General features: G+C 40.8%; 1 protein-coding gene across 5 annotated transcripts in view; it reads right to left on the bottom strand.

Moving 5' to 3' along the window:
- The window catches only part of CFAP74 (cilia and flagella associated protein 74), a 79,017-nt gene that overhangs the window by 53,748 nt on the left and 152 nt on the right, over positions 1-25,117 (bottom strand). For 4 of the 5 annotated variants that reach the window (XR_011559713.1, XR_011559714.1, XR_011559715.1 and 1 more), the window contains exons 2-11: positions 23,558-23,718; positions 21,542-21,629; positions 19,746-19,889; positions 18,204-18,302; positions 14,666-14,770; positions 12,779-12,952; positions 10,396-10,506; positions 8,560-8,662; positions 4,621-4,778; positions 1,110-1,317 (exon numbers count right to left, since the gene is read on the bottom strand). Coding sequence is in view for 2 of the 5 variants with exons in the window: in XM_070759124.1 (XP_070615225.1) it covers positions 1,110-1,317; positions 4,621-4,778; positions 8,560-8,662; positions 10,396-10,506; positions 12,779-12,952; positions 14,666-14,770; positions 18,204-18,302; positions 19,746-19,889; positions 21,542-21,629; positions 23,558-23,669 (1,302 nt within the window). In the remaining 3 variants the exon portion in view is untranslated. The remainder of the gene's footprint in view (positions 1-1,109; positions 1,318-4,620; positions 4,779-8,559; positions 8,663-10,395; positions 10,507-12,778; positions 12,953-14,665; positions 14,771-18,203; positions 18,303-19,745; positions 19,890-21,541; positions 21,630-23,557; positions 23,719-25,117) is intronic. The other variant, XM_070759125.1, reaches the window with a different exon arrangement.

Below are 25,117 nucleotides of genomic sequence, written 5' to 3'. Positions count from 1 at the left end.
CGCGTGTGTCCGGTGGGTGGGCGTGTGCACTTTTGGCGGGCAGAAGCACACCATTCTGCACATGCACTGGAAGCCAAAACTCGTGTGAGGACACGTGCAGGAGCAAGATTTTGGCGATGTTCGCCGATTTTTTGCTTCCGCGCATGCAAACAAAGCAGAAACAAAAAATTGGTGAAAATCGCCAAAATCTCACTCACGCACATGTTTTTACATAAGATTTTGCCTCTGCGCATGTGCAGAAACTAAATCTCATGCCGATGCGTATGCTCACCCGCCAGTCAGCTGGAGCTGCGCGTGCAGTTCCATTTTCACTAGCAGGATGCCATATTGCCCCGTATCAGCTACAACCCGCTACTGACATCATCTTTACTGCAAATCAAGAAAGATCCACATGGACTTTTCCACTTACCTTATTATTATTATTATTAATTAGATTTGTATGCCGCCCCTCTCCGTAGACTCGGGGCGGCTTACAGCAACCTTCCCTACTGGTTTTCATCACGTTGGGGAAATTACACTCTGCGCATGCACAGAAGCCTTTGTGCATGCGCAGAGGGTTTTTTGCCAGCCGGTTACAAGGAGTGGCGACTGGAGGACCAGTTTGGAGGTGTAGCCAGGTGGCCATTGCTGCCAGTTTGACAAGCGGGGGCAAAGTTCCACTCCCGGTTCGGGCGAACCAGTCCGAAACTGGCAGCAACCCACCACTGGCTTTGTCCCACTTAAATCTGCTATTTATTGGGGAAAAATTTTAAAATGAGGACCCAGATTGTGGGGGCAATAGGCTGGCTCTGTTAAAAAGTGCTATTGCTAACATGTAAGCCGCCCTGAGTCTAAAGAGAAGGGCGGCATAAAAATCAATCAATCAAACAATCAAACAAACAAACAAACAAACAAACAAACAAACAAATAAGATACACAACTCTGCATTGCCTGTCCAGGTGGTGAAATCCCACGTAATGAATTAGTAGTGTTTCCCATTCTGGGCCATTTCATAGAACCTTTACAAGATGCTAATTGAAGGAAGGACGGATGTAGAAGGATTTTAATCCGATCCAACAGCTCCGCCATCTTTTTTCAATGGCAAGAAGCCCGCCTTTGCTTTCTCTCACCTGTGTGACAGGAGCCACCTTGTCGCTACAAGTTTCCTCAATGTACTGCCAAGTTTTCATGCGCCACTTAATGGCGCTGGAGAGTTTGTCTGGGCCTTTGGATTTCTGGGGATGAGAACGTGCTTTTATTCTCTCCAGATGGGTGTCTTCGTTCAAAATCCGAGCGACGATTTCGATTTTCCTTGTTTTTTGTTGGTCCAGAAACTCCCTGTGGCCGACAAAATAGGCAGAAAATGGAGACAAACTGGGGAACTTGGGGGACTTGCTTTGTTAAGCAAAGCAAGTAACCTGAGTCCAAATCCTAGAAGGGTATGGCTAGCTGATGAGAGCTAAATAGCTAAATAGATCTATACCAATCTCCCTTTATTTCTTTATCAGTTCTTTGTAAGTTTGAATGTGTGTGTGTGTGTGTATGCATATGTATATGTGTGTGTATGTGTATTTATTTATTTATTCAATTTCTATGCCGCCCAATCCTGAAGCACTCAGAGCAGCTTACAATAATAATATAAATACAAATGAATAGACAAACAGTAAAAAAAAGAAGTCAAATATAATATCTAAAACTATAAAACTGACAATAAAAAGAACCCATTAATTAAAACAATCATGATCACATGCAGATGTGTGTGTGTATGTTCTGCCGGGCTCTATGGTATGAGTCTCCCGAAAATTCTAGGGTACAAATTTCAGACACACACACACTTGAAAGTTCAAAATAATGTTCTTTATCACAAAAATTCAAAAGAAACAAAGCCCCCTTTTTGTATTGCAAAGAGCACTCGTCCCAAAACAACCTGGTAGTCTGTACAATCCCCTTAAGTCCTTAAGTACTTAGCTAGCTGTGAAGGAACGCCACAGCCCTTCTTCTTCCACGAAGTGAAACACACACACTTTGCTCTGCTTTGGTTTCAAAGTTGTGAAAAATCAACAAAGTCCGGAAACAGCAAGGCACGGTCCTGAAGAACAACGATCAGATAATCTTCCACAACGGCCAATCCAGCACGCTGCTATTTATATCAGCAGCTCTAATTACTGGAGCCCCACCCAAACACAGGTGGCCTCTCTTATCTCCTGTAATATTTCTTCAATTGGTCTCTTCTATGCATAACTCTACGCATGCATGGGTCTAACACTTCCTCATCCGAATCGACCGAAGATAATGGAGATTGGCTTCCTGGGCTATGTGCCAAGCCCAAGTCACCCCCACCTTCTTCTTCTTCGTCCGAGGAAACTGCACTACCTGACTCTGTCAGCAATAAAGCAGGCCTATGACATGTTGATGTTTCCCCTGCATCCACCTTCACATTCCTTGGGGCAGGAGCTGGGCCTGAGCCAGCCACAACAGTGTATACATGTATGAATGTGTGTGTGTGTATACACATACACCTATACATGCATACGTATATATACACACACACACATATATTTACGTAAACACAGACACACACACACACACAAATATATTTATATTTTTGTAGATTATCACAGGTATATGTATGTAGGTTTTGTTGTGTTCGGGTCTTTTCCTGTGTAAGATCCTACATGGGAAAAGACCTGAACACAACAAAACGTACATGTATGAAAGGACAAGAATCAAAGGATAGTAAGTAACCAAGGAGAGAAGCAACCTAGAACTAAGGAGGAATTTCCTGACAGTTAGAACAATTAATCAGTGGAACTACTTGCCTCCAGAAGTTGCGAATGCTCCAACAATGGAAGTTTTTAAGAAGATGTTGGATAACCTTTTGTCTAAAGTGGTGCAGGGTTTCCTGGCTAAGCAGGGGGTTGGACTAGAAGACCTCCAAGGTCCCTTCCAACTCTGTTATATTACTATATAGCTGGTGGCTACTAGCTACAAAATTCAGGTCTCCTCTCACCCGTTGGAAATATCTACTGCTGAAAGTGTTGGTAATGACCTTTAAAGCCCTTCATGCCATTGGACCAGAATACCTCTGGAACCGCCTTCTACCGCACGAATTCCAGCGGCCAATAAGGTCCCACAGAGTTGGCCTTCTCCGGGTCCCGTCGACCAAACAATGTCGTTTGGTGGGCCCCAGGGAAAGAGCCTTCTCTGTGGCGGCCCCGGCTCTCTGGAATCAACTCCCCCCGGAGATTAGAACGGCCCCCACCCTCCTTGTCTTTCGCAACTTACTCAAGACCCACCTATATCGCCAGGCATGGGGGAATTAAGACATCTCCCCCAGGCTTTCTTATATTTTATGTTTGGTATGTATGTGTTGTATGGTTTTTAAATTGTTGGGGTTTTTTAATGTAATTTTTTTATTAGATTTGTTCCATTGTTATACTGTTTTTATTGTTGTTGTGAGCCGCCCTGAGTCTTCGGAGAGGGGCGGCATACAAATCTAATAAAAGAAAAGAAAAGAAAAGAAGACTGCCTAGGATTAACTAAGGAAGAAGAACCTCCCTGTTTCTAACAAAGAATGGCCACCTATCAGGAAGGTTGGAGGTAGGTTGGAGAGGGGTTAATGATTCTATTTTCCAGATCTACTGCAATAACATTGAGGTTATTTATAAGCAACATTTTTCTGGAATTTGAAAACATGTTAAAAATAACATAGAGAAATGGGGGCGTAAAGGTGAAATCTGTGTGCACAGATTTAAAACGATGCTTTTAAAACGATACTTGTTATCTTTTTTAAAAAATAGGAATTGTTTCCAGCAAATCCCAGCAGAAAATTTGCACTGAAATGTTAAGGGACACTTAATTCTTAATTAATTAATGGCAAAGAATTCTAGTCCAAATGTCTTTTTTTAACATCCCCCCCCCCCCGCATAAGTGACCCTTTGCAACTGAGGTCTCACCTATCAAGAAGAAATAACCAGTGAAGGGCTGCAAAAAATTTTACTACCACATTGTGGGCATGGCTTATCATGTGGGTGTGGCTTGATGGTCATGTGACCGGGTAGGAGTGGCTTGCCTACCATGTGACCAGGTGGGAGTGGCTTGACAATCATGGGACCAGGAAGTGGCTTAAAGGTCATGTGACTGGGTGGGAGTACCAAGATGCATTTTCAAATATGACTCTTTTTTCAGTTGATTAAGTCCCGTTATTTGAATAGCCACAAAAAGGACAAATGATAGACAGCACTATTGGAGGAGTAACATTTTAAGGTTTTGTACTGAATCCACAAGGTTCAGTAGGATAACGGATTAGGCAAGTAGCTCAATTTTCTTTAATTGCTATAAAAGTTCAGTTCTAGATAATGATTAAAACGATTAAAGCATTTATGGGTAAAAACATACTACTATATTAAATTATTTCCTATTTTAAAAGTAATTAAGGATCATACTATACTAGAGAAGGAAGGACAATAAAAACCTATTAATATTCAATAAATAGTGCATAAACATACTACCCCTGCTGCGTTCCCCCCACCCTGTGGGGGCACCAGCCCATCACTGGAAATAACCCATAAGGCTGTCAATTTATCAGCACTCCCCCACCCCACCAATCAACATGGCATTTCACGAAAATGAACCGCTCACTTTTTCCGCTTTTCAAACTCAATTTGTCGCTTCTGGCAAAAAAATTCCCGGGTCACATTGTGTCCTTCAGCCTGAATGGCTTCTTTTATTTTCTGATCTTGCTCCTGAACATCGAGCCCAATCAATTTGCCCAGGACTTGACGGGTTCGGAGATTTTCCTAGGCAAGATTATTTTTTAAAAAATTAAATTAAATTGAATTAAAGCTTCCCTTTTGGATTTGCAGGAAAGCAGTTCAGAAGGGAAGAAATCGGCAAGTATCCCACTCCCTGATTTCTTTAAAAAAAAGTAGTCTTTTATTAATTTTACAATTTTACAAATAAAAAATAAAAATAAAAAAAATAACAAGACAAAAATCATATTGAACAAATAGAATATGTATAAACATAAACATTAAGAACAATATACGTAGAACATATTTTATAGTATTTTGCGTCAAAATATATATACTACTTTCCTACTTTCCCATTTAAGTTGGTACATGTTACATAGAAGTCTGACGGCAGAAAAAGACCTCATGGTCCATCTAGTCTGCCCTTATACTATTTTCTGTATTTTATCTTAGGATGGATATATGTTTGTCCCAGGCATGTTTAAATTCAGTTACTGTGGATTTATCTACCACGTCTGCTGGAAGTTTGTTCCAAGGATCTACTACTCTTTCAGTAAAATAATATTTTCTCATGTTGCTTTTGATCTTTCCCCCAACTAACTTCAGATTGTGTCCCCTTGTTCTTGTGTTCACTTTCCTATTAAAAACACTTCCCTCCTGGACCTTATTTAACCCTTTAATATATTTAAATGTTTCGATCATGTCCCCCCTTTTCCTTCTGTCCTCCAGACTATACAGATTGAGTTAATTAAGTCTTTCCTGATACGTTTTATGCTTAAGACCTTCCACCATTCTTGTAGCCCGTCTTTGGACCCGTTCAATTTTGTCAATATCTTTTTGTAGGTGAGGTCTCCAGAACTGAACACAGTATTCCAAATGTGGTCTCACCATCATTCTATATAGCGGGATCATAATCTCCCTCTTCCTGCTTGTTATACCTCTAGCTATGCAGCCAAGCATCCTACTTGCTTTCCCTACCGCCTGAGTGCACTGTTCACCCATTTTGAGACTGTCAGAAATCACTACCCCTAAATCCTTTTCTTTTGAAGTATTTGCTAACACAGAACTGCCAATACAATACTCAGATTGAGGATTCCTTTTCCCAAAGTGCATTATTTTACATTTGGAAACATTAAACTAAATTAACTGTTCTTTTGCCATTAGTAATTTAACCTATAGTTTCATCTATACATGGATATTTTATCATTCAGATTTGAGGGTTTTTTTCTGTTTTTTTACTTTTGATTTCTAATTTCTTGCCAATTATAAAATCTATTCCAAATTCTATAATATTGCGATTTCTCTTTTTCTTTTAATTCCATCGTCATCCTATTCATTTCAGCACGTTCTAAAATCTTACCGATCAACATTTCAGATCAATCTTTTTTTCTTTTTTTTTGCTTCCAATATTGTACAAAGGTAATTCTGGCCGCAGTTAATATCACCCAGATTTCAATTGCTTTCAAAAGTTACGGGTCAGCTTATGACCCCAATGGAGCCCAATTTAATTTAATTTTAATTTTAAATTAAATTTATAGGTCATCCAACTCCAATCGGACTCCGGGTGGCGACAGTTGCTAAGCAAGACAGTTAACATTAGCAATAGCATTTACGTTTACAGGCTCCTTCAGCTAACTGCTAGCTGTAGTTCAGCGGTTCAAATCTCACCACCGGCTCAAGGTTGACTCAGGCTTCCATCCTTCCAAGGTGGGTCAAATGGGGACGCAGATTGTTGGGGGCAAGAGGCTGATGTTGTGTTACTGAATCAAACTTCTCCATTCTATCTTATCAGAAGTTCGGGAATTAATGAAAATCAATGAGATAATACAAATAGGTGGACCCCAAAATTGGTTAAGATGGAGTGAGCTAATAGATAAGATAAAAACGAGTCCAAGAGAAATAGATATAATTTTGAAATATAGAGAGAAAAGATTAAGAGGAATAAAGGTGATATATAAATTAATGACAGATGGTAAGGAATATATGCTGAATCAAATTAAGAATTAATGGAGTAAGGATTTTAATTTAACAGACGAAAGAATAGAAGGAATAATGAGAGGGATACAAAAAATTAAAATAGAGAAGTTTCAGGAAATGGAAAGGAAAATATATCTAAAATGGTATAGAAGTCCTGCCCAGTTGGCATATATGATTAGAGGACTAAGCCCTAAATGCTGGCATTGTGGTCATACAGTGGGATGGTACACACATCGTTGGTGGGAATGTGAGGAGATTCAAAAGTTCTGGACTTTAATACTGAAAAATATAAATGGAATAGTTAAAAATGAATTGCGGGTAGGATGGGACATAATAGAAGGAGATATTAAAGAAACTCAAGGAATGAAAGACAGAAGAACAAGAAGTACTAAGGACTATGATAAAAGCTGCTCATGCAACTATTTATTTATTTATTCATTTTTTTAATTTATTCATTTGTCCAATACATAAATACATAGGAAGAAAATAGATATGTGATAACATAAAAGAGGGTGAAGGTGAACTTAGAGGAGAGGATATATGAAAGGAAGAGAATATATAAGATAGGTGAAAGAAAGGAAAGACAATTGGACAGGGGACGAAAGGCACACCAGTGCACTTATGTAGGCCCCTCACTGGCCTCTTAGGAACCTGGAGAGGTCAATCGTGGAGAATCTAAGGGAGAAGTGTTGGGGGTTAGGGGTTGACAGAATTGAGTCTGGTAATGAGTTCCAAGCTTCGATAACTCGATTGTTGAAATCATATTTTTTACAGTCAAGTTTGGCGCGGTTCGTATTAAGTTTGAATCTGTTGCGTGCTCTTGTGTTATTGCGGTTGAAACTGAAGTAGTCATTGACTGGTAAGACATTGCAGCATATGACTATAGTATATGGATGGAAGGATAAAAGTAAATGGACACTAAAAGGATGGAATGATTATATATTCGAACAAGTACAAATGGAAATAACTCATATTATCTCACTGAACTGTTCATGGGATGAAGAAGCTGAAAGGATAAGGAAAAAATGGAAACTTTATTTTGCATGGGTGGAAAGGGATAAGGCCAATGAAGACATAAAGAAGAAATTGTCTAGAACTCGGACCTGGCTGGGGCTATGAATAAGAAAGAATTGAGGGAAGGGAGTAGGAGGGTTATGGGTGAAAAGCAAGAAAATAAAAATATATTTAAAAAGAAATCCAATTTGGTCGTGGTCATAAGTGTTCGGGACCAGAGGTTCTACTGTAGCTAGTGATGTTGTGTTACTGAATCAATTTTTTCCATCCTATCTTATCAGAAGTATATATAGAACCTCAAGTAATTACAGGATAAATTGATACTGGATTAATTAATCTAATGTAAAAGTGAAAGTTTGAACTAGGATTGGCATAATAGAGTTTGATATTGTTTGATATTGATATTGTTTATACTGATATAATGTAATTTTTTTTTAGTGCAAGGTGGGAAAAAGATTGTTTTTTTCCTTTTTTGAAGGTTTCTTATTTGATAATATAAGTTCTATAGATATTTTTAATGGAAGAAAGATAAGCCTCCACTGAATGATTAATAGAAAAAGAAAAATTGTATATATGTTTTATTTTAAGCATGGTTTTAGTGTTTGTACTTATATACTGTTTTTTATCCTATGTTGGAGAAAAATAAAATTTGTATTTTGAAAAAAAAATCCATCATTTTACAAACTCCTAGAGGCTAAAAGTAGGTGGTGGGGAAACCTGGGATAGGATTCTCCCCACACCACTGGAGTTTAATTAATTGAAAACCGGAAGGCCCAATTTTGAAAGCTTTAATGCAAAAGCAGTGGCATGCTCTCCTTCTCAAGCAGCTAGCCCTCACCCGGTTCGAACTGATGCTGTTTTTCAGGGACAACACCGTTTCCATCCTCCTTTGCAAGTGTTCCTGGTGGCTCGCTTCCTCCGCCGATTCCTTCTCACGAACCCTGTTGGAAAAAAACAGAGAGTCAATCCTAATCCATATTGGCGGAAGGGGCAGCTGACGCAGAGGCTAGGGCTTAACGGGCCATGGAAGACTGGCTGCTTAACGCACTCGACAAACCAGGGTTAGCAAACCATGAGTCACCTGTTTGTCAAACCCTGTCTCTATTGTCCTTGTACGGCAGGCTAGCTGTGGACGTTTACTATCTATCTATCTATCTATCTATCTATCTATTTGATTGATTGATTGATTGATTGATTGATTGATTGATTTTTATGCCGCCCTTCTCCTTAGACTCAGGGCGGCTTACAACATGTTAGCAATAGCACTTTTTTAACAGAGCCAGCCTATTGCCCCCACAATCTGGGTCCTCATTTTACCCACCTCGGAAGGATGGAAGGCTGAGTCAACCTTGAGCCTGTGATGAGATTTGAACCGCTGACCTACAGATCTACAGTCAGCTTCAGTGGCCTGCAGTACAGGACTCTACCTGCTGTGCCACCCCGGCTCTTAATGTAATGGGACCTAGGAGAGCAGGAAGCAGAGAAGGGCCACTCATCTTCGGCGTTATTGGTGTGCCCTCTGATGCTGTCGTGGGCGTGTGGGCGAGCACGCGCCCGTCGGCATGAAATTTGGCTTCTGTGCATGCACAGCAAGCAAAATCTTGTATGAGGACACATGTCCAAGCGAGATTTCGGCAATATATTTGCTTCCACACTCAATCATAATCCGAAGTCAAGGACTAGCTCTACTACTTTGTGGCTCTGAAGCAAGGGTGGGTTTCTACCAGGTTCTATAGAACCGTTGGTAACTTGGCAGTTTGGTTTGCTGGAACTGTCGGCAACCCAGGCCTGCCACACCCGTGCCACTATCTTGGGTTTTTGTTTATGTGCATATGTGCGACTTGACCCTGAGTGAACTGTCAGTGGGCTAGGCCTGCCACGCCCCCAAGCCGCCATCTTGTTTTTTGCTTATGCGCGGCCTGGCCCTGAGCAAACTGGAATTAGCAGAAACCTGCCCCTGCCCCTGCTCTGAACTGTTGCCTGTTGTAGAGCTGAAGATACGAGGGTCACCCAGAAAGTAATGCACCACATTTTCCCCCCCAGCCTACAGGAATGGTACAAATGTGAAACTTTAGATATACATTATTTGAATTGTCAGGAGTGTGTAAATTTTGCGTCTCTTCAGATAGATAGCGTAGCTGTAGCAGTGTTTCGAAATGGCATCTGTAAGTAATGGATGTTACAAGCAGCGTGTCGTCATTGAATTTCTCACTGTGGAGAAAGAAACTGTTGGGATCATTCACAAACGTTTGTGTACAGTTTATGGAGAATCTGCAGTCGACAGAAGTACGGTTAGTCGCTGGACACAGAGAGGGAGGCCATTAGAAGAGGGTTCAGAGCAGAAATGGCTTCATGACCAGAACAAGGAGGGGTACCGACTGGGCATACACGCCCTTGCATCTCACTGGAGGAAGGCCATAGAACCGGACAGAGATTACATGGAAAAATGGGGAGTGTAGAAGAAACATCATTCTTTCGTGTGTGTGTAAATTTCATTGTGTTCAATAAATAATTGTTGAAGGAAAAAATGTGGTGCGTTACTTTCTGGGCGACCCTCATAGCTGGAGCCATAGGTTGGAGAAGGCCAATCCAAAACGTTAACGGACCCGACCTCTTGCAATCTTTGAAAGGAGAAACAAGAGGGGAGAGGAGGGGGAAAAAGTAAACCACATACTTTCCTAAACTCGCCTGCAAAAACCTGACGGCCTTTGCGTGATTCCTCTGAGAATCTTCCAGCACCAAGGTCAGGTTTTCTTCGTAAGCCTTGCTAGCTTTTCGGATTTTTCTATGGAGAAAGAAAAATAAAATAAAATAAAAGATTGGTGGACTTCAACTCCCAGAATTCCACAGGCAGCTATACAATAAGCCTGGTGGACTTCAACTCCCAGAATTCCTCAGTCAGCTTTGCTTTAAGATTTGTGGACTTCAACTCCCAGAATTCCTCAGCCAGTATATGCTGGCTGAGGAATTCTGGGAGCTGAAGTCCACAGGTTGTAGGGGCTCCTAGATGGCACACCTGATATTTGGCAGTCAAAATCACAACTATGGAGAAGGAGGCACCGATGTACTTCTGGAAAATAAGCGATTATGGGGGAAATGTAGGAGAGAGAAGGAAGGGTCAAACACATCATCAGTCATGAGTCTCCGCACTCTCACAATCAACCTAAGCCCAGCCCGCCTTGAATTCCTTCTTAGTCTTATCTCCTGCTACTTTCCCTTGGCCATCAATAGTCCAGATTCTTGTTTTCCCTTTTCTTTTAAATATTTTAAAATAATTTTCCACTTAAAAAAAAAGAGCACAAAAAAAGTATAGAAGAAAAGCAAAGAAAATTAAATTAATAATAGTATATACAGATGTTAGCATTATGTTAGCATTATATTAGCATTAGTCACTATATTTATATTATTTTTATTTTTATTTATTTATTTATTTTGTCCAATACACAATGAGGGTTTTAGTGGGTATATATCTATATACACATAGTAAAATACATGATGAAGGTTATAGAGGAGATACTCATAGTAAAATATATCTAAGAAATAATAGAAAAGAAGATATAGTAATAGAACATATCAATGAAAGAATAGAAGAAGAGATATAGGAATAGAAGAAAGATATAGGAGAGCAATAGGACAGGGGACGGAAGGCACTCTAGTGCACTTGTACTCACCCCTTACTGACCTCTTAGGAATCTGGATAGGTCAACTGTAGATAATCTAAGGGTAAAGTGTTGGGGGTTTGGGGATGACACTATGGAGTCCAGTAATGAGTTCCACGCTTCGACAACTTGGTTACTGAAGTTATATTTTTTACAGTCAAGTTTGGCTCGGTTAATATTAAGTTTAAATCTGTTGTGTGCTCTTGTGTTGTTGTGGTTGAAGCTGAAGTAGTTGTCGGCAGGCAGGACGTTGCAGCATATTATCTTGTGGGCAATACTTAGATCTTGCTTAAGGCGTCTTAGTTCTAAACTTTCTAGGCCCAGGATTGAAAGTCTAGTCTCGTAGGGTATTCTATTTCGAGTGGTGGAGTGAAGGGCTCTTCTGGTGAAGTATCTTTGGACATTTTCAAGGGTGTTAATGTCTGAGATGCGATATGGGTTCCAAACAGATGAGCTGTATTCGAGGATGGGTCTGGCAAAAGTTTTGTAAGCTCTGGTAAGTAGTGTGAGATTGCCAGAGCACATAGGATTAGGTTTACAACTCTTGAAGCCTTCTTGGCTATATTGTTGCAGTGGGCTTTGGCACTTAAATCTTTTGTTATTAGTATACCAAGGTCTTTAACCGAGTGGGGATTATCTGTGATAATTTGATTATTCAGTTCGTATTTGGAGTTCAGATTCTTCTTCCCAATGCGTAGGACAGAGCATTTGCTAGTTGAGATTTGGAGTTGCCATGTGTTAGACCACTCAGAAACAGCGTCAAGGTCTTTTTGGAGAGTAGTTGTGTTATCGGTGGTGTTGAAGAGTTTTACATCGTCGGCGAAGAGGACACAGTTGCTTGTGATGTAATCGCAAAGGTCATTGATGTAGAGAATGAAGAGCGTTGGTCCCAGTACACTACCTTGGGGAACACCGCTTTTAACTGGGACGGGGGTGGATATGGTGCTTCCTATTTTGACCACTTGTTGTCTGTTTGACAGGAATGCTGTAATCCATCTGTGGAGGGATCCTGAGATGCCATAGGAGTTTTATGAGTAGTTTGTCGTGAACCACTGAATCAAAGGCTTTGCAGAAGTCAATATAAATTGCATCTGTAGATTTCCCTTGATCTAGATGAGTTGTCCATATATTTTTGCAGTGGAGGAGCTGCAGGTTGCAGGATTTGTCGTGGACCACTGAATCAAAGGCTTTGCAGATTAATTATACACTAATTATTAATTATACACTAGACTATAATTTGTCCCAAGTAGTTCAGATTCTTGTAGAGAGCTCAACCTTACGATCAATCTTTACACCCATTTTACACCAGATTAGCCTGATTTTCTGGCTACTCAGCAGAAACTCTAAGGAGAAATTTAGAAGCACCCTTAAGAAGGGGGGTTTGAAATCCAGCCATACCTTTCATTGTTCTGCCACCTCTGACTCAAGAGCTGGGCCAACTCATTCTGCTTCTGGAGCCTTTCCTCTGCTTGGTCTCGGCGCTGCTGATCCAGCTCTGCCTCGTCGATTTTCAGCTGCTTGCGAAGTTTGGCAAAATTCCCTTGCTCTATTTCAATCTTCCACATCTCAAACCTGGGCAAAGGGAGGGTTTTTGTCAGTATCTGACCTGCTTTGGTGACATCCACCCACATCACGCTTCTGTTGGCCCCAGAAACCTCATCCTCGCATCCAATAGTGACAGAAAAGGCAGTTTTTCACCTGGGGTTCATCAGCTATTTAACGTGGCTTTAACTGATCTCAAAACGTAAGAACCTAAGAACCTAAGAAGAGCCCTGCAGAACCAGGCCAAAGCCCATCGAGTTCAGCATTGTGTCCCACAGTGGCCCATCAATTGTCCATGGGGATCTTGAGCAGAAAGAGGAGGCAAGACCCTCCTTTTCCCTTGACCTCCAACAAATGGGACCCGAAGGAACCCTGCCTGCCTCAACCAACATAGAGGCAGCACTTGGACATCTGTTTCAATAACCACCGATACACTTGGCATCTATGAATCCGTCTAATCCTGCCTTGAAGCTATCAAGGCTGACAGCTGTCACAACATCTTATGGAAGGGAATCCCATAAACCAGCAACCCTCTGGATGAAGAAATATTTCCCTTTATTTGTCCTTACTTTCTTACCTAGGAGTTTTAGGAAGGGCCCCCTCATCCTAGGATTGTGTGATAGAGAAAATATTTTTTCTCTATCCACCTTTTCTATCCCAGACATGATTTTATACCCTTCAATCAAGTCCCCCCTTAAATGCCGCCTTTCAAGGCTGAAGAGACCAAGGCGTTGCAACCTGGTTTCATAAGGGAGGGGCTCCATTTCCTTGATCATACTTGTCACCCTTTTTTGCACTTTTCCCAGTTCCATTATATCCTTCTTGACGTTCAGTGACCGGAACTGTACACAGTACAAGTGTGGTCTCACCATCTCACTTTCCAAACAAGGAAGCCACGTTTTACTGGGTTAGGACTCGGATGGAAGACCACAAGGAAATCCCAACCAGGTTGAGAACTATCAACACATTTCCAACACAACCAACCAGGGTAGTTGTTAGGACTACATCCAATCATTTGGGTTGGCAATATATATAAACCAACAATGTAGGTCTGTAGGTTTAATTTGTGTTAATGTATGTAGCTTTAACTGTATGCTATTTCTGTCTGGTTGACTGTTTTGCAGGCTGCCATAAGAGGGAGCTAGAGATCATAGCTCTCGCTCTCTGATATGCTTTCTTTGACATTCTGTTAGTACTATATACAAAACAGTTGGGTTTGCAATACTGTATATAAACTAACAATGGATGCTTATATGTCTTGAAGTACTATAGCTTAAACAGGTAGTGATACAAATTGCCATAAGAGGGAGCCAGAAAGCATGATTCTCTCTCTATCTGGTCTCTCTGTCCTTTCTGCTGATTCACTGTGACTGATGTAGTAAGCTCTGTGCTAGATTGGTGCTAGACTTATGGTTGGGGGTCACCACAACATGAAAAACTGTATTAAGGGGCCACAGTGTTAGAAATGTTGAGAACCACTGGTTAAAAGTTAGAAGAAGTGGGGGGCTTCTAACGGTTCTAATGACGCTGCCAACAACTTGAAAATCCAGAACGCCTTTTGCATACTTATAGATCTGTTCCCCTTCACCCTATAAAACATTCAAGAGAGATTCCTCCCCCCCCCCCACCCACAACAGCTCCCAAAGTCAGGCCAAGCCGCTAAAATTGCATTAAGAGGAAAGCACAAAGATCGGTTGGCCCCAATTTCATGCCATTTCTCCCTTTCATCTCCTTTCAACTTACACATTTTCATTTAAGGCTGCAGTGACTTTCGATTCCAGGCCCTTTTCGTTTGCCAGTTCAGTACACAAACGCCGATGTAATGCCTGTAGGCGGGATACGGCCGCACTGAGCCATTAAAAGGAGGGGGGAGATAGGAAAAAAGAGAAAGAAAGAACTTTGGGGAAAGAAAATTGGAAACGGTGAATTGTTAAAAGTCAACACAGTAAATAAAGGCAAAAACAATCCAGGAGGGGTTCGGGCTGTCATTTTTCTGAACTTCCGGTGGTTTTTTATAAAATAATGGATTCCCCCCCCCCCAATTATACTCTAAAAAGAATCCTTTTCTTTCAAAACCTCTGCACCAGCTGACAGGCAGAACTTCAAATAAGAGCTTATTTATTTGCTTCTTTCCGCATCCTGCAGACATCAGAGTCAAACGGTTGCATTTAAAATAATAATCACGTTTACTAATGTTCAGGAATATTACTAAAATGTTAATAATAATGTTACATGTTTTTTTCTTTGTACGTTACTTGTATTACACCGTTTTTTCTTTTTTGCTTGTTTTGTTTTTTGCTTTCCTGTTATACGTGTTTATCTTATTGTTATTCTTTGCCCTTATGTTTGTTTGTTAAACTTGAAAACTCAAAATAAAGATAAAAAATAGAATAAAATAATCACGACAGCCCCTGTAACTGGCGTGACCCAAACGCAAAGAACGTGGGTTTTTTTGCTGTATACAGAGCCCTAGATATGGCCCAGGAAGGAGTCCCTCACCATCATCATTTTACGACTCCATCATCCCTTGCAATGGGGTGGAGTCTGGGCAACTGAATGGAGCTAGCAGAGCGTTTACTGGCCCGATGTCTTTTTCTGTCGCCAATGTAGAATTTTGTTCGGCAGATATACAGTATTCTCATTGTGCCCAGAGAGAGAAATACGAAGGTCGGCCAGAAAGTAATGCACCACATTTTTTTTTCTCAGCCTACAGTAACAGTACGAATGCGAAACTTTAGATATACATTATTTGAGTTGTCAGGAGTGCATGTGTAAATTTTGCGTTTCTTCAGACCGATAGCATAGCAGTGACAGTGTTTCGAAATGGCGTCTATAAGCAATGTACGTTACAAGCAGCGTGTCGTCAATGAATTTCTCACTGGGGAGAAAGAAACTGTTGGGAACATTCACAAATGTTTGTGTACAGTTTATGGAGAATCTGCAGTCGACAGAAGTACGGTTAGTCGCGGAAGACATTTTCAGGATGACAAAGAGGTGATTCGCACAGTGCAGAAATGGCTTCGTGACCAGAACAAGGAGTGATATCAACAGGACATACACGTCCTTGTGTCTTGCTGGAGGAAGGCCACATAATGGGACGGAGATTACGTGGAAAAATAGGGAGTGTAGAAGAAACATCATTCTTTCTTGTGTGTAAGTTTCATTGTGTTCGATAAATAATTGTTGAAGAAAAAAATATGGTGCATTACTTTCTGGGGCGACCCTCGTATCTGCCTCTACGTCGGATCGAATTCACAACTTAGGAAGGAGGTACCCTCCTGGAGAAGTTAAAATTCACGTTTTGATTTCAATTCAATTTGAATAAACCCAACCTGGAACTAAGCAGGAATTTCCTGACAGCGAGGAGAATTAAACCAATGGAACGACTTAAATTGAAGAAAAAAGTGGTGGTGGTGTGGATGGAAAAGGGGAAACTATTGTTTGTCCCCCAGTGCTGGTTTTAATTCTCCTAGGTGTATTCTTGCCTCTGAAGTCGAAATGAAGAAAATGGAGCTTTTTAAAAGCAACTGCATGGACCTAGATTCGCTGAAGAAAAGCCCATTTTCACGCACTAATAACTTGTGGGACAGATAAAAGATGGCATCAGAAATCCTTTTTTTTTTCTTTATTTTTTTGCCTGCACCCAGCAAAAGGTCAACTCCTCCTGTAAGCTGGCTACGGTCTCTGGAGATAACTCTTGTTTTATTAATTTAGTGACCTTAATCGCTAATTTGTACCTGGACTATCATTAAGTGTTATACCTTAGAATTCTTGACGAACCTACATATATTTTTATATACGTTGAGAGCTTATGCACCAAAGACAAATTCTTTGTGAGTTCAGTCACACTTGGCCAATAAAGAATTCTATTCTGTTCTGTTCCAATCTATATTCTATTCTATTTTTATTATTTCTATTCTATTCTATTCTCTATTTCTATTTTCTTTTTCTTTCTTTAATATTTTTAAATTATTTTTCATTAGACATACAAAGACAAACAACATTCAACATTCAAGGAGTTACCATTGCTCCGCTTATCACAGAAGTCTAACTAATACCAAAAAAAATGTCTAACTATAATCAAATCAATTCAGAAATATAACACTCACACTCTATATTCTTATTAAATTTAACTCTATTGTTTATAGTTTAAGGTTTCTATAACTTTAATTAATTTTCTTATCTATAAAATATAAAATACTATTTCTATTTTCTATTTCTATTCTGTATTCCTATTCCTATTCTATTCTATATTCTATTCTATTTCTATTATTTCTATTCTATTCTATTTTGTATTCTGTATGCTGTATTCTCTATTTCTATTCCTATTATATTCTATATTATATTCTATATTTAATTCTATTTCTATTATTTTTATTCTATTCTATATTCTATTCTATGTTTTATTCTATTTTCTATTTCTATTTCCTATTTCTATTTCTCTTTCCTGTTCGTATTTGTATTTGTATTCCTATTCTATTCTATTCTGTTTCATTGAATACCTTTTGTTCTGTCTGGGTGCCCCCAGACTTCAGCACCAACTGGAAAAAACAGCCAGACACGCTGGTAGAAACAAAAGCACTTTATAATTTGAAAATAAACACAGAGGAAAACCTGTTCTTCCCCACAGGCAGGCTATTAGCCTTCACAGCAGACCTCTTGCTGGCACACCCACCTTTTCCCCTCAAGGTTTCAGTATTCAAAGTCACAAGCCAGAATTCCAAGACGCCAAAGATCACAGCCAGGTCTCACGACTCCCAAAGATAATTCTCCACAAACCAGGAAGGGTGGGTCTGCCTTTTTAGCCTTTCCGGAGAGCACCACACCCAAACCCAGCTGTTGCCCATTCAGTGCTTGAAGTACCTGGCTAATTGTCCCCTTCGTTGGGTTGCCCTTCTCTGCCGGAAATCTATTATTCCTTGTGCCTGGTCATCTAAAGAATCCAGGCTGCTTGCTGGGGAGAGCTCCCCCTCGGGCTGAGATTCCTCCTCCTCGTCTCCCTCCTGTTCCTCATCCTCCCCCCCTGAGCAGAGAGCCGGCAGAGGGTCAGCCGTTCCCTGTTCCTCATCCTCCCCCTCTGAGCAGAGAGCCGGCAGAGGGTCAGCCGTTCCCTGAGGGGCCTCAGACGGAATCACAACACCTTTAAACAGAAGAAATCAAAGAGGTGGCAGACAGGGATTTTTTTCAGCCACCAAACGGAGCCTGAATTCAGGCCCAATTTTATACCCCATCAGAAACACCCGGAGAAGAAAACTGCCGACAAGATGGACAAACTACATACATATTCCCGTCCTCCTTCTCCTTCTCGATTTCTTTCTCCACGTCCTTCAGCTGGTCGGTGAGCATGTCCAGTCGGTCATGGCAAGCTGCCAACTCTTCCCTGAAAGTGAAGAGGAGAGCTGGGTTCAGACAAAAGTGGTTGGTGCCGACCGTTTCTTCTTGGCTAACTGGGGCATCACTCACGTCTGCGCAAGCGCGGAAGCAAAAAAGATGGCCGAAATCTCACACACAAATGCACGCGTCCCCTCATGAGATTTTGCTTCCTGTGCGTGCACAAAAGGAAAAAAACACACTGGGACGCGTGCACGCACATGCTATCACCAAGCGTTGTGCCTTCCACATTGTTGACGAATGTATCTCCACATTTTATGTACACCGAGAGCATACGCACCAAAGACAAATTCCTCGTGTGTCCAATCACACTTGGCCAATAAAGAATTCTCTTCCATTCCATTCCGTTCTATTCCACACTATTCATTCCATTCTATTTTATTTTGTTTGTTTGTTTGTTTGTTTATTTATATTTGTATGCCGCCCCTCTCCACAGACTCGGGGTGGCTCACAACAAAGTGAAAATAATTTACAACAAATCTAAATTACTGCTTAAAAACATTTAAAAACCCCATTTTCTAAACACACATACATACAAACATACCATTCATAAATTGTATATGCCCGGGGGAGATGTCTCAGTTTCCCCATGCCTGACGACACAGGTGGGTCTTAAGGAGCTTACGAAAGGCAAGGAGTGTAGGGGCAGTTCTAATCTCCGGGGGGAGTTGGTTCCAGAGGGCCGGGGCCGCCACAGAGAAGGCTCTTCCCCTAGGGCCCGCCAACCGACATTGTTTAGTTGACGGGACCCAGAGAAGGCCCACTCTGTGGGACCTAATCGGTCGCTGGGATTCGTGCGGCAGCAGGCGGTCTCGGAGATATTCTGGTCCAGTGCCATGAAGGGCTTTAAAGATCATAACCAACACTTATATACTGTAAGTCTGAGTGCTATTGCTATTGCCTGGTCTTCCAAAGGGAGCCAGAATAAATTTCTGAGCTTCGGGCATGGCTGAGAAATGATGGGTTGTTTTTATAGTGGGTTTTATTTATATTTTTTAATGTTTTAAATTAGAGACATAGAAACATAGAAGATTGACGGCAGAAAAAGACCTCATGGTCCATCTAGTCTGCCCTTACACTATTTCCTGTATTTTATCTTTGGACCCGTTCAGTTTGATCTATCTCTTTTTGTAGGTGAGGTCTCCAGAACTGAACTCAGTATTATTCCAAATATGGTCTCACCAGCACTCTATACAGCGGGATTACAATCTCCCTCTTCCTGCTTGTGATACCTCTAGCTATGCAGCCAAGCCTTCTACTTGCTTTCCCTACCGCCTTTCCCTATAAATTGTATTTATTGTGATTTTATCCTTGCAAGCCGCCCTGAGTCCGTGAAGAGAAGGGCGACCTATAAATTTAATAAAATAAAGAAATAAAAATAAATAAAAAGGAAGGGGACGGTGATTTGAAAAAATACAAATAAAACCTGGACCTTGTTTTGTGAATGAGAAGCTCCTTGTCTTTGGTGAGGCTGTCCAGTTGGTTCAGGTTTCTTCGCAAGTTGAGCACGCGAACTCGGTCGGCGTAAGTCATGGTCCGTCCTCGGCTGGGCACCGGGAATCCTTCTGAACTCTTCCTGTTGGTTAGAAAAATTATTTATCTATCTATCTATCTATCTATCTATCTATCTATCTATCTATCTATCTATCTATCTATCTATCTATCTATCTATCCACAGTGATACCTCTACCTAAGAGCGCCTCTACTTATGAACTTTTCTAGATAAGAACCGGGTGTTCAAGATTTTTTTGCCTCTTCTCAAGAACCATTTTCCTTTTACCAACCCGATCCTCTGAAACTGTAACCAGAAAAGGCGGGGAGAAGCCTCCATGGGGCCTCTCTAGGAATCTCCTGGGAGGAAACGGGGCCAGAAGAGGCGGGGAGAAGCCTCCATGGGGCCTCTCTAGGAATCTCCTGGGAGGAAACAGGGCCTCCACCCTCCTTGTGGTTTCCCCAATCACACACATTATTTGCTTTTACATTGATTCCTATGGGAAAAATTGCTTCTTCTTACAAACTTTGCTACTTAAGAACCTGGTCACGGAAAGAATTAAGTTCGTAAGTAGAGGTATCTATCTATCTATCTATCTATCTATCTATCTATCTATCTATCTATCTATCTATCTATCTATCTATCAGATTTAAATGCTACCCTTCTCCGAGGACTCGGGGCAGTTACAACAATATAAAAACAACAGAATGCAACAGCTAAATCCAATTAATTAAAACTAAACAAACAATCTAAAGCCCCCAATTACTGTATATTAAAAATCAGAAAAGTCTGTTATCCACATCCAGGAACAGCCCGAGGCGGATAAGGGCAGTCTATCAATTAAATAAATATGTCCGGGGGTGGGGCTTCAAAATTTTTAGCATGGAGTTCTCTGTTGCTGGGTGGGCGTGGCCATCATGGGCATGGCCTGGTCAGCCTCCTGCACCATGCGGGGAGTGACTTTTTTGCCCTCCCTGGGCTCTGCAGGCCCTCTGGAGGCCGGAAATGGGCCCATTTCTGGCTTTTCTGAACTTCCGGGTGTTGTGAGTACTCCTTGTCCACCTCAGGTCATGTCAGATTCTGAGGAAGATGAGCCAGGCCGCTCTGGATACCCTGGGCCAGGGGGGTTGCCAGCTGAAGCAGAGAGCGAGCAGAAAGTGACTAGAGTGAGCCTGAGGAATCATTAGAGGGGGCTGATGTGACAATGCGGGAGTGGTCCCAGTCAAAGGATGAGGAAGACATTAGAGTAGAAAGTCAGTGGATAGACCCTCGCTATAGGAGATTGCTCTAAAGGCGAGAGGGGTTGCATAGTAAAAGGTATTATAAAAGGGTATTTTTATTAATATTGATTGTTTCTTCATTGCTTATTTGACCCCTATGACAATATTTAAGTGTTGTACCACATGATTCTTGACAAATGTATCTTTTTCTTTTATGTATGCTGAGAGCATATGCACCAAGACAAATTCCTTGTGTGTCCAATCACACTTGGCCAATAAAATTCTATTTTATTCTATTCTATTCTATTCATGTACAGACTTAGCCTCTTTGGGGTGTGATGTCACTTCCAGGCAGTACAAAGTCAAAAGATTTTGGGTAATTGAGTGTGGGGTTTCAACGCCATTCAATGCAAGAGGTTGTAGAGTGGGGGTGGGCTTGAACAAGGCTTCAAAACCATGATTTCTGCCTCAAATTTATTTATTATCAGGGGAGGCCTCACTTGCTCACAGACTCACTTGCTAATATCTGTAGCCGCTTCGGTTTCTTCCAAAGAAACTTCTTCTTCGTCAGGCTGGCCTTCTACCTCCTCAATTTCTTCATTTCCTCGAGGGAAAGCAGAGAGGAGGAAAAAAATCTGTTAAGAGGCCTATAAAGCAGGGGTCGGCAGCTTTAACCACTCAAAGACCCACAAAAGTCCCCTGTTCAATTCTGGAGCCGAATGGAAGACCGGTTCCCCCACCATAGAGTTTCCTCCTAGCAAGGCGTCTTTTCCTTTTGCCGACCGACCAGTAACAGGGAGCTACATGCAGCAATAGTAATGAAACAAGAGAACTTGAAAGGCTGCTTGGAAGCTACCAAACTCAATTTGGGGGCTTTGCCTGGAAAGGTAAGAGAGTCAGCAGCTGGATTCACCCCTGCACAGATGGCTGAGTTCTCATGTTGCTTCTAAGACAGGAAGTTTAATGCCAGTTTATTTTAATAAATCATTGGGACGCAGAATGGCTAGATAGATAGATAGATAGATAGATAGATAGATAGATAGATAGATAGATAGATAGATAGATAGATAGATAGATAGGTAGATAGATAGATAGATATAGAGAGAGAGATACACTATATAGTAAACAGATAAATGGATGGATCATTCATTCTCAAGTGGTCCAGTTGTCCACTTGAGTGATTTTTCCAGCCTTATTTGAAGAGAAACCATCACAAAAACAACATATATGATAGAAAAAATGTGCTCTTTCTAATGAAATAAAAACCGAGATGATTGAAGGTAAGAAAACAGGGATCTCTGTTTCATTACCTTCAATTATCTTCATTAGAAAGAGCAAGTGTTTTTCTAGCACTCTCTGTTTCTCACCTTCAATCATCCTCATTTTTATTTCATTAGGCAGAGCACATTTTTTCCTATCATATATATAGTTTTTGTGATGGTTTCTTTTCAAATGAGGCTTCAATTTCACCTGGTCCACTTGACAAAAAATAACCCAAATGACAGATAGATCAGATAGTAGATAAAAAAATAGATAGATAATATAGTAGATAGACAAATAGATAATATAGAACATAGATAGTAAGATAGAGAGAGATGATAGACAGATAGACATAATACAGTAGACAGACATACAGACAGACAGATAAGAGAGTAGATAGACAAATAGAAAATCTAGTAGATAGATAATAAGCTACAGAGAGATGATAGACAGATAATACAGTAGACAGACAGATACTATAATATAGACATAGATGATATACTGTAGTTGATTGATAGATAGATAGATAAATAAAAAGTGTTGTGTGGATTTGGCACGCAGTCACTCAAACAGTCTCTCCTCATTGGATTCCGATGCAGAACAGCTCATAGACATGCGTAGCCGGAGAGCCATGCAAAGGAGGGCTCAATTAAAGGACTATTACTGGTGATCAGAGTAGCACCTGGGCTGGGTGTGGTTCTCATACTGAGGGCTGGGTGTGGTTCCCCTAATGAGGGCTAAAGGTATAAAAGGGAACAGAGGCAAAAGGCAAACTGTGTCTGTTTATCTGTGTGACTTTGTGGTTCCTGCTCTGAAGTTTCTGTTCCGTGCCTTTGAATTTCAACCCAGCCTTTTCAGGCAAGTGGGAGGTGAAACCTCTGGGACTAGCTGGTTGCTCTCGAGTCTCCACGATTCAAAGGACTCCTGAAATGTTTCTGCTCTGTGCAGGTTGTCTTTGTTTGCTTTTTCCTGCACTTTGTATGTGGCTGACTGTCCACCTTGCACTATAATTTATTCCTAACAATAAGGACTGTTTTCGTTAACCCTTTTTGTTTGTTTAATACAAGTTTGCTGATTAGAAAAGCACCTGTGTGTTTGATTTCTTTTCCCTGGACTGTTACTAATCGCCTGAGCCCAGTCAGGCAGAACAGATAGATAGATAGATAGATAGATAGATAGATAGATAGATAGATAGATAGACAGACAGACAGTAGATATAGTACATTAATAGATAAATGATGGGCAGACAGATAAACAATCAACTATTCCAACCTTCCATGTCTTGCTCAACTTCTTCTATTTTTGTTTCTTCATCCTTGCTTCCCTCTATGATGGGATATAAATCAGGTGAAAGGTCCTCTTCCAAAATATTATGGAATTCCATCTTGCTAATCTGATAAGGGGGAGCTCTCCTCTTCTCACAGGGTGATTAGCTACAAAATAATATTAATAGGCTGAAACAGAATACTGTACATGAAAGTTTTCCTTCTTGATCAACGATAAGTCCCATTAAGTCTTTTATTGTCCTTTCTTTTTTTTTTACTCCTGAGAGTTGGGAGTAAAAATCTCAGCGCTCCCAATTCACTTAATTCCTATTCTTAGACATTTCTTAAAACCCGTCTTTTCGGAGATACAGTGGTGCCTCTACTTACGAACTAAATTCGTTCTGTGACCAGGTTCTTAAGTAGAAAAGTTTGTAAGAAGCAATTTTTCCCATAGGAATCAATGTCAACGCAAATGTGTGTGATTGGAGAAACCACACGGAGGATGGAGGCCCTGTTTCCTCCCAGGAGATTCCTAGAGAGGCCCCACGGAGGCTTCTTCCTGTCTTTTCCGGCCCTGTTTCCTCCCAGGAGATTCCTAGAGAGGCACCATGGAGGCTTCTATCTGCCTTTTCCGGCCCTGTTTCCTCCCAGGGGATTTCTAGAGAGGCCCCAGTTACAGTTTCAGAGGCTCAGGTTTGTAAGTGGAAAATGGTTCTTGAGAAGAGGCAAAAAATGAACACCCTGTTCTTATCTAGAAAAGTTCGTAAGTAGAGGCGTTTGTAGGTAGAGATATTACAGATACAGATAGAGATGAACAAAGTTGGAAGGGACCTTGTAGGTCATCTAGTCCAACCCCCCCAAGCATTATTGTATGTTACAATTTTATTTTTATTGTGTTATTTAATTATTGTTTTAGCCAGGTAGATTTTCCATGGCATCAGTTGAACCCCCAGGGATATACACTGCTATAAATAAATAAATAAATAAATAAATAAATAAATAAATAAATAAATAAATAAATAAATGAATGAATGAATGAATGAATGAATGAACGAACGAACGAACGAACACACACACACACACACAAACAAACAAATAAACAAATAAATAAATAAAGGGAACCCTTAAACAACACAATATAATTCCAAGTAAATTAAACTTCTGTGAAATCAAACTGTCCACTTAGAAAGCCACACTGATTGACAATCCATTTCACAGGCTGTTGTGCACATTCAACTCTGTACAGAACATTCAATGAGAATATTTCATTCATTCAGATCTAGGATGTGTCCTTTGAGTGTTCCCTTTATTTATTTATTTTTTGAGCAGTATATTATCCCCAACTCACGTTTTTAAAAAATAACCTTTATTGACATTTTTAAGCACTGCTACATAACGAATGGCAAGGATTATAGGGCCAATGCAGACTTTGGGGTGAATACATTCACCTCGCTCTGTTCTGCTTATGCTGATCACCGGCAGAGCAGTAGACTCAAGGTTGACTCAGCCTTCCATTCTTCCGAGATTGGTAAAATGAGGACTCAGATTGTTGGGGGCAAGGGGCTGA

This window comes from Erythrolamprus reginae, chromosome 8, assembly GCF_031021105.1.
Source record: "Erythrolamprus reginae isolate rEryReg1 chromosome 8, rEryReg1.hap1, whole genome shotgun sequence".
In the NCBI taxonomy this organism is placed as follows: domain Eukaryota; kingdom Metazoa; phylum Chordata; class Lepidosauria; order Squamata; family Dipsadidae; genus Erythrolamprus; species Erythrolamprus reginae.
The sequence above is the reverse complement of the archived record's forward strand: the minus strand, read 5'-3'. Positions and strand labels throughout refer to the sequence as shown.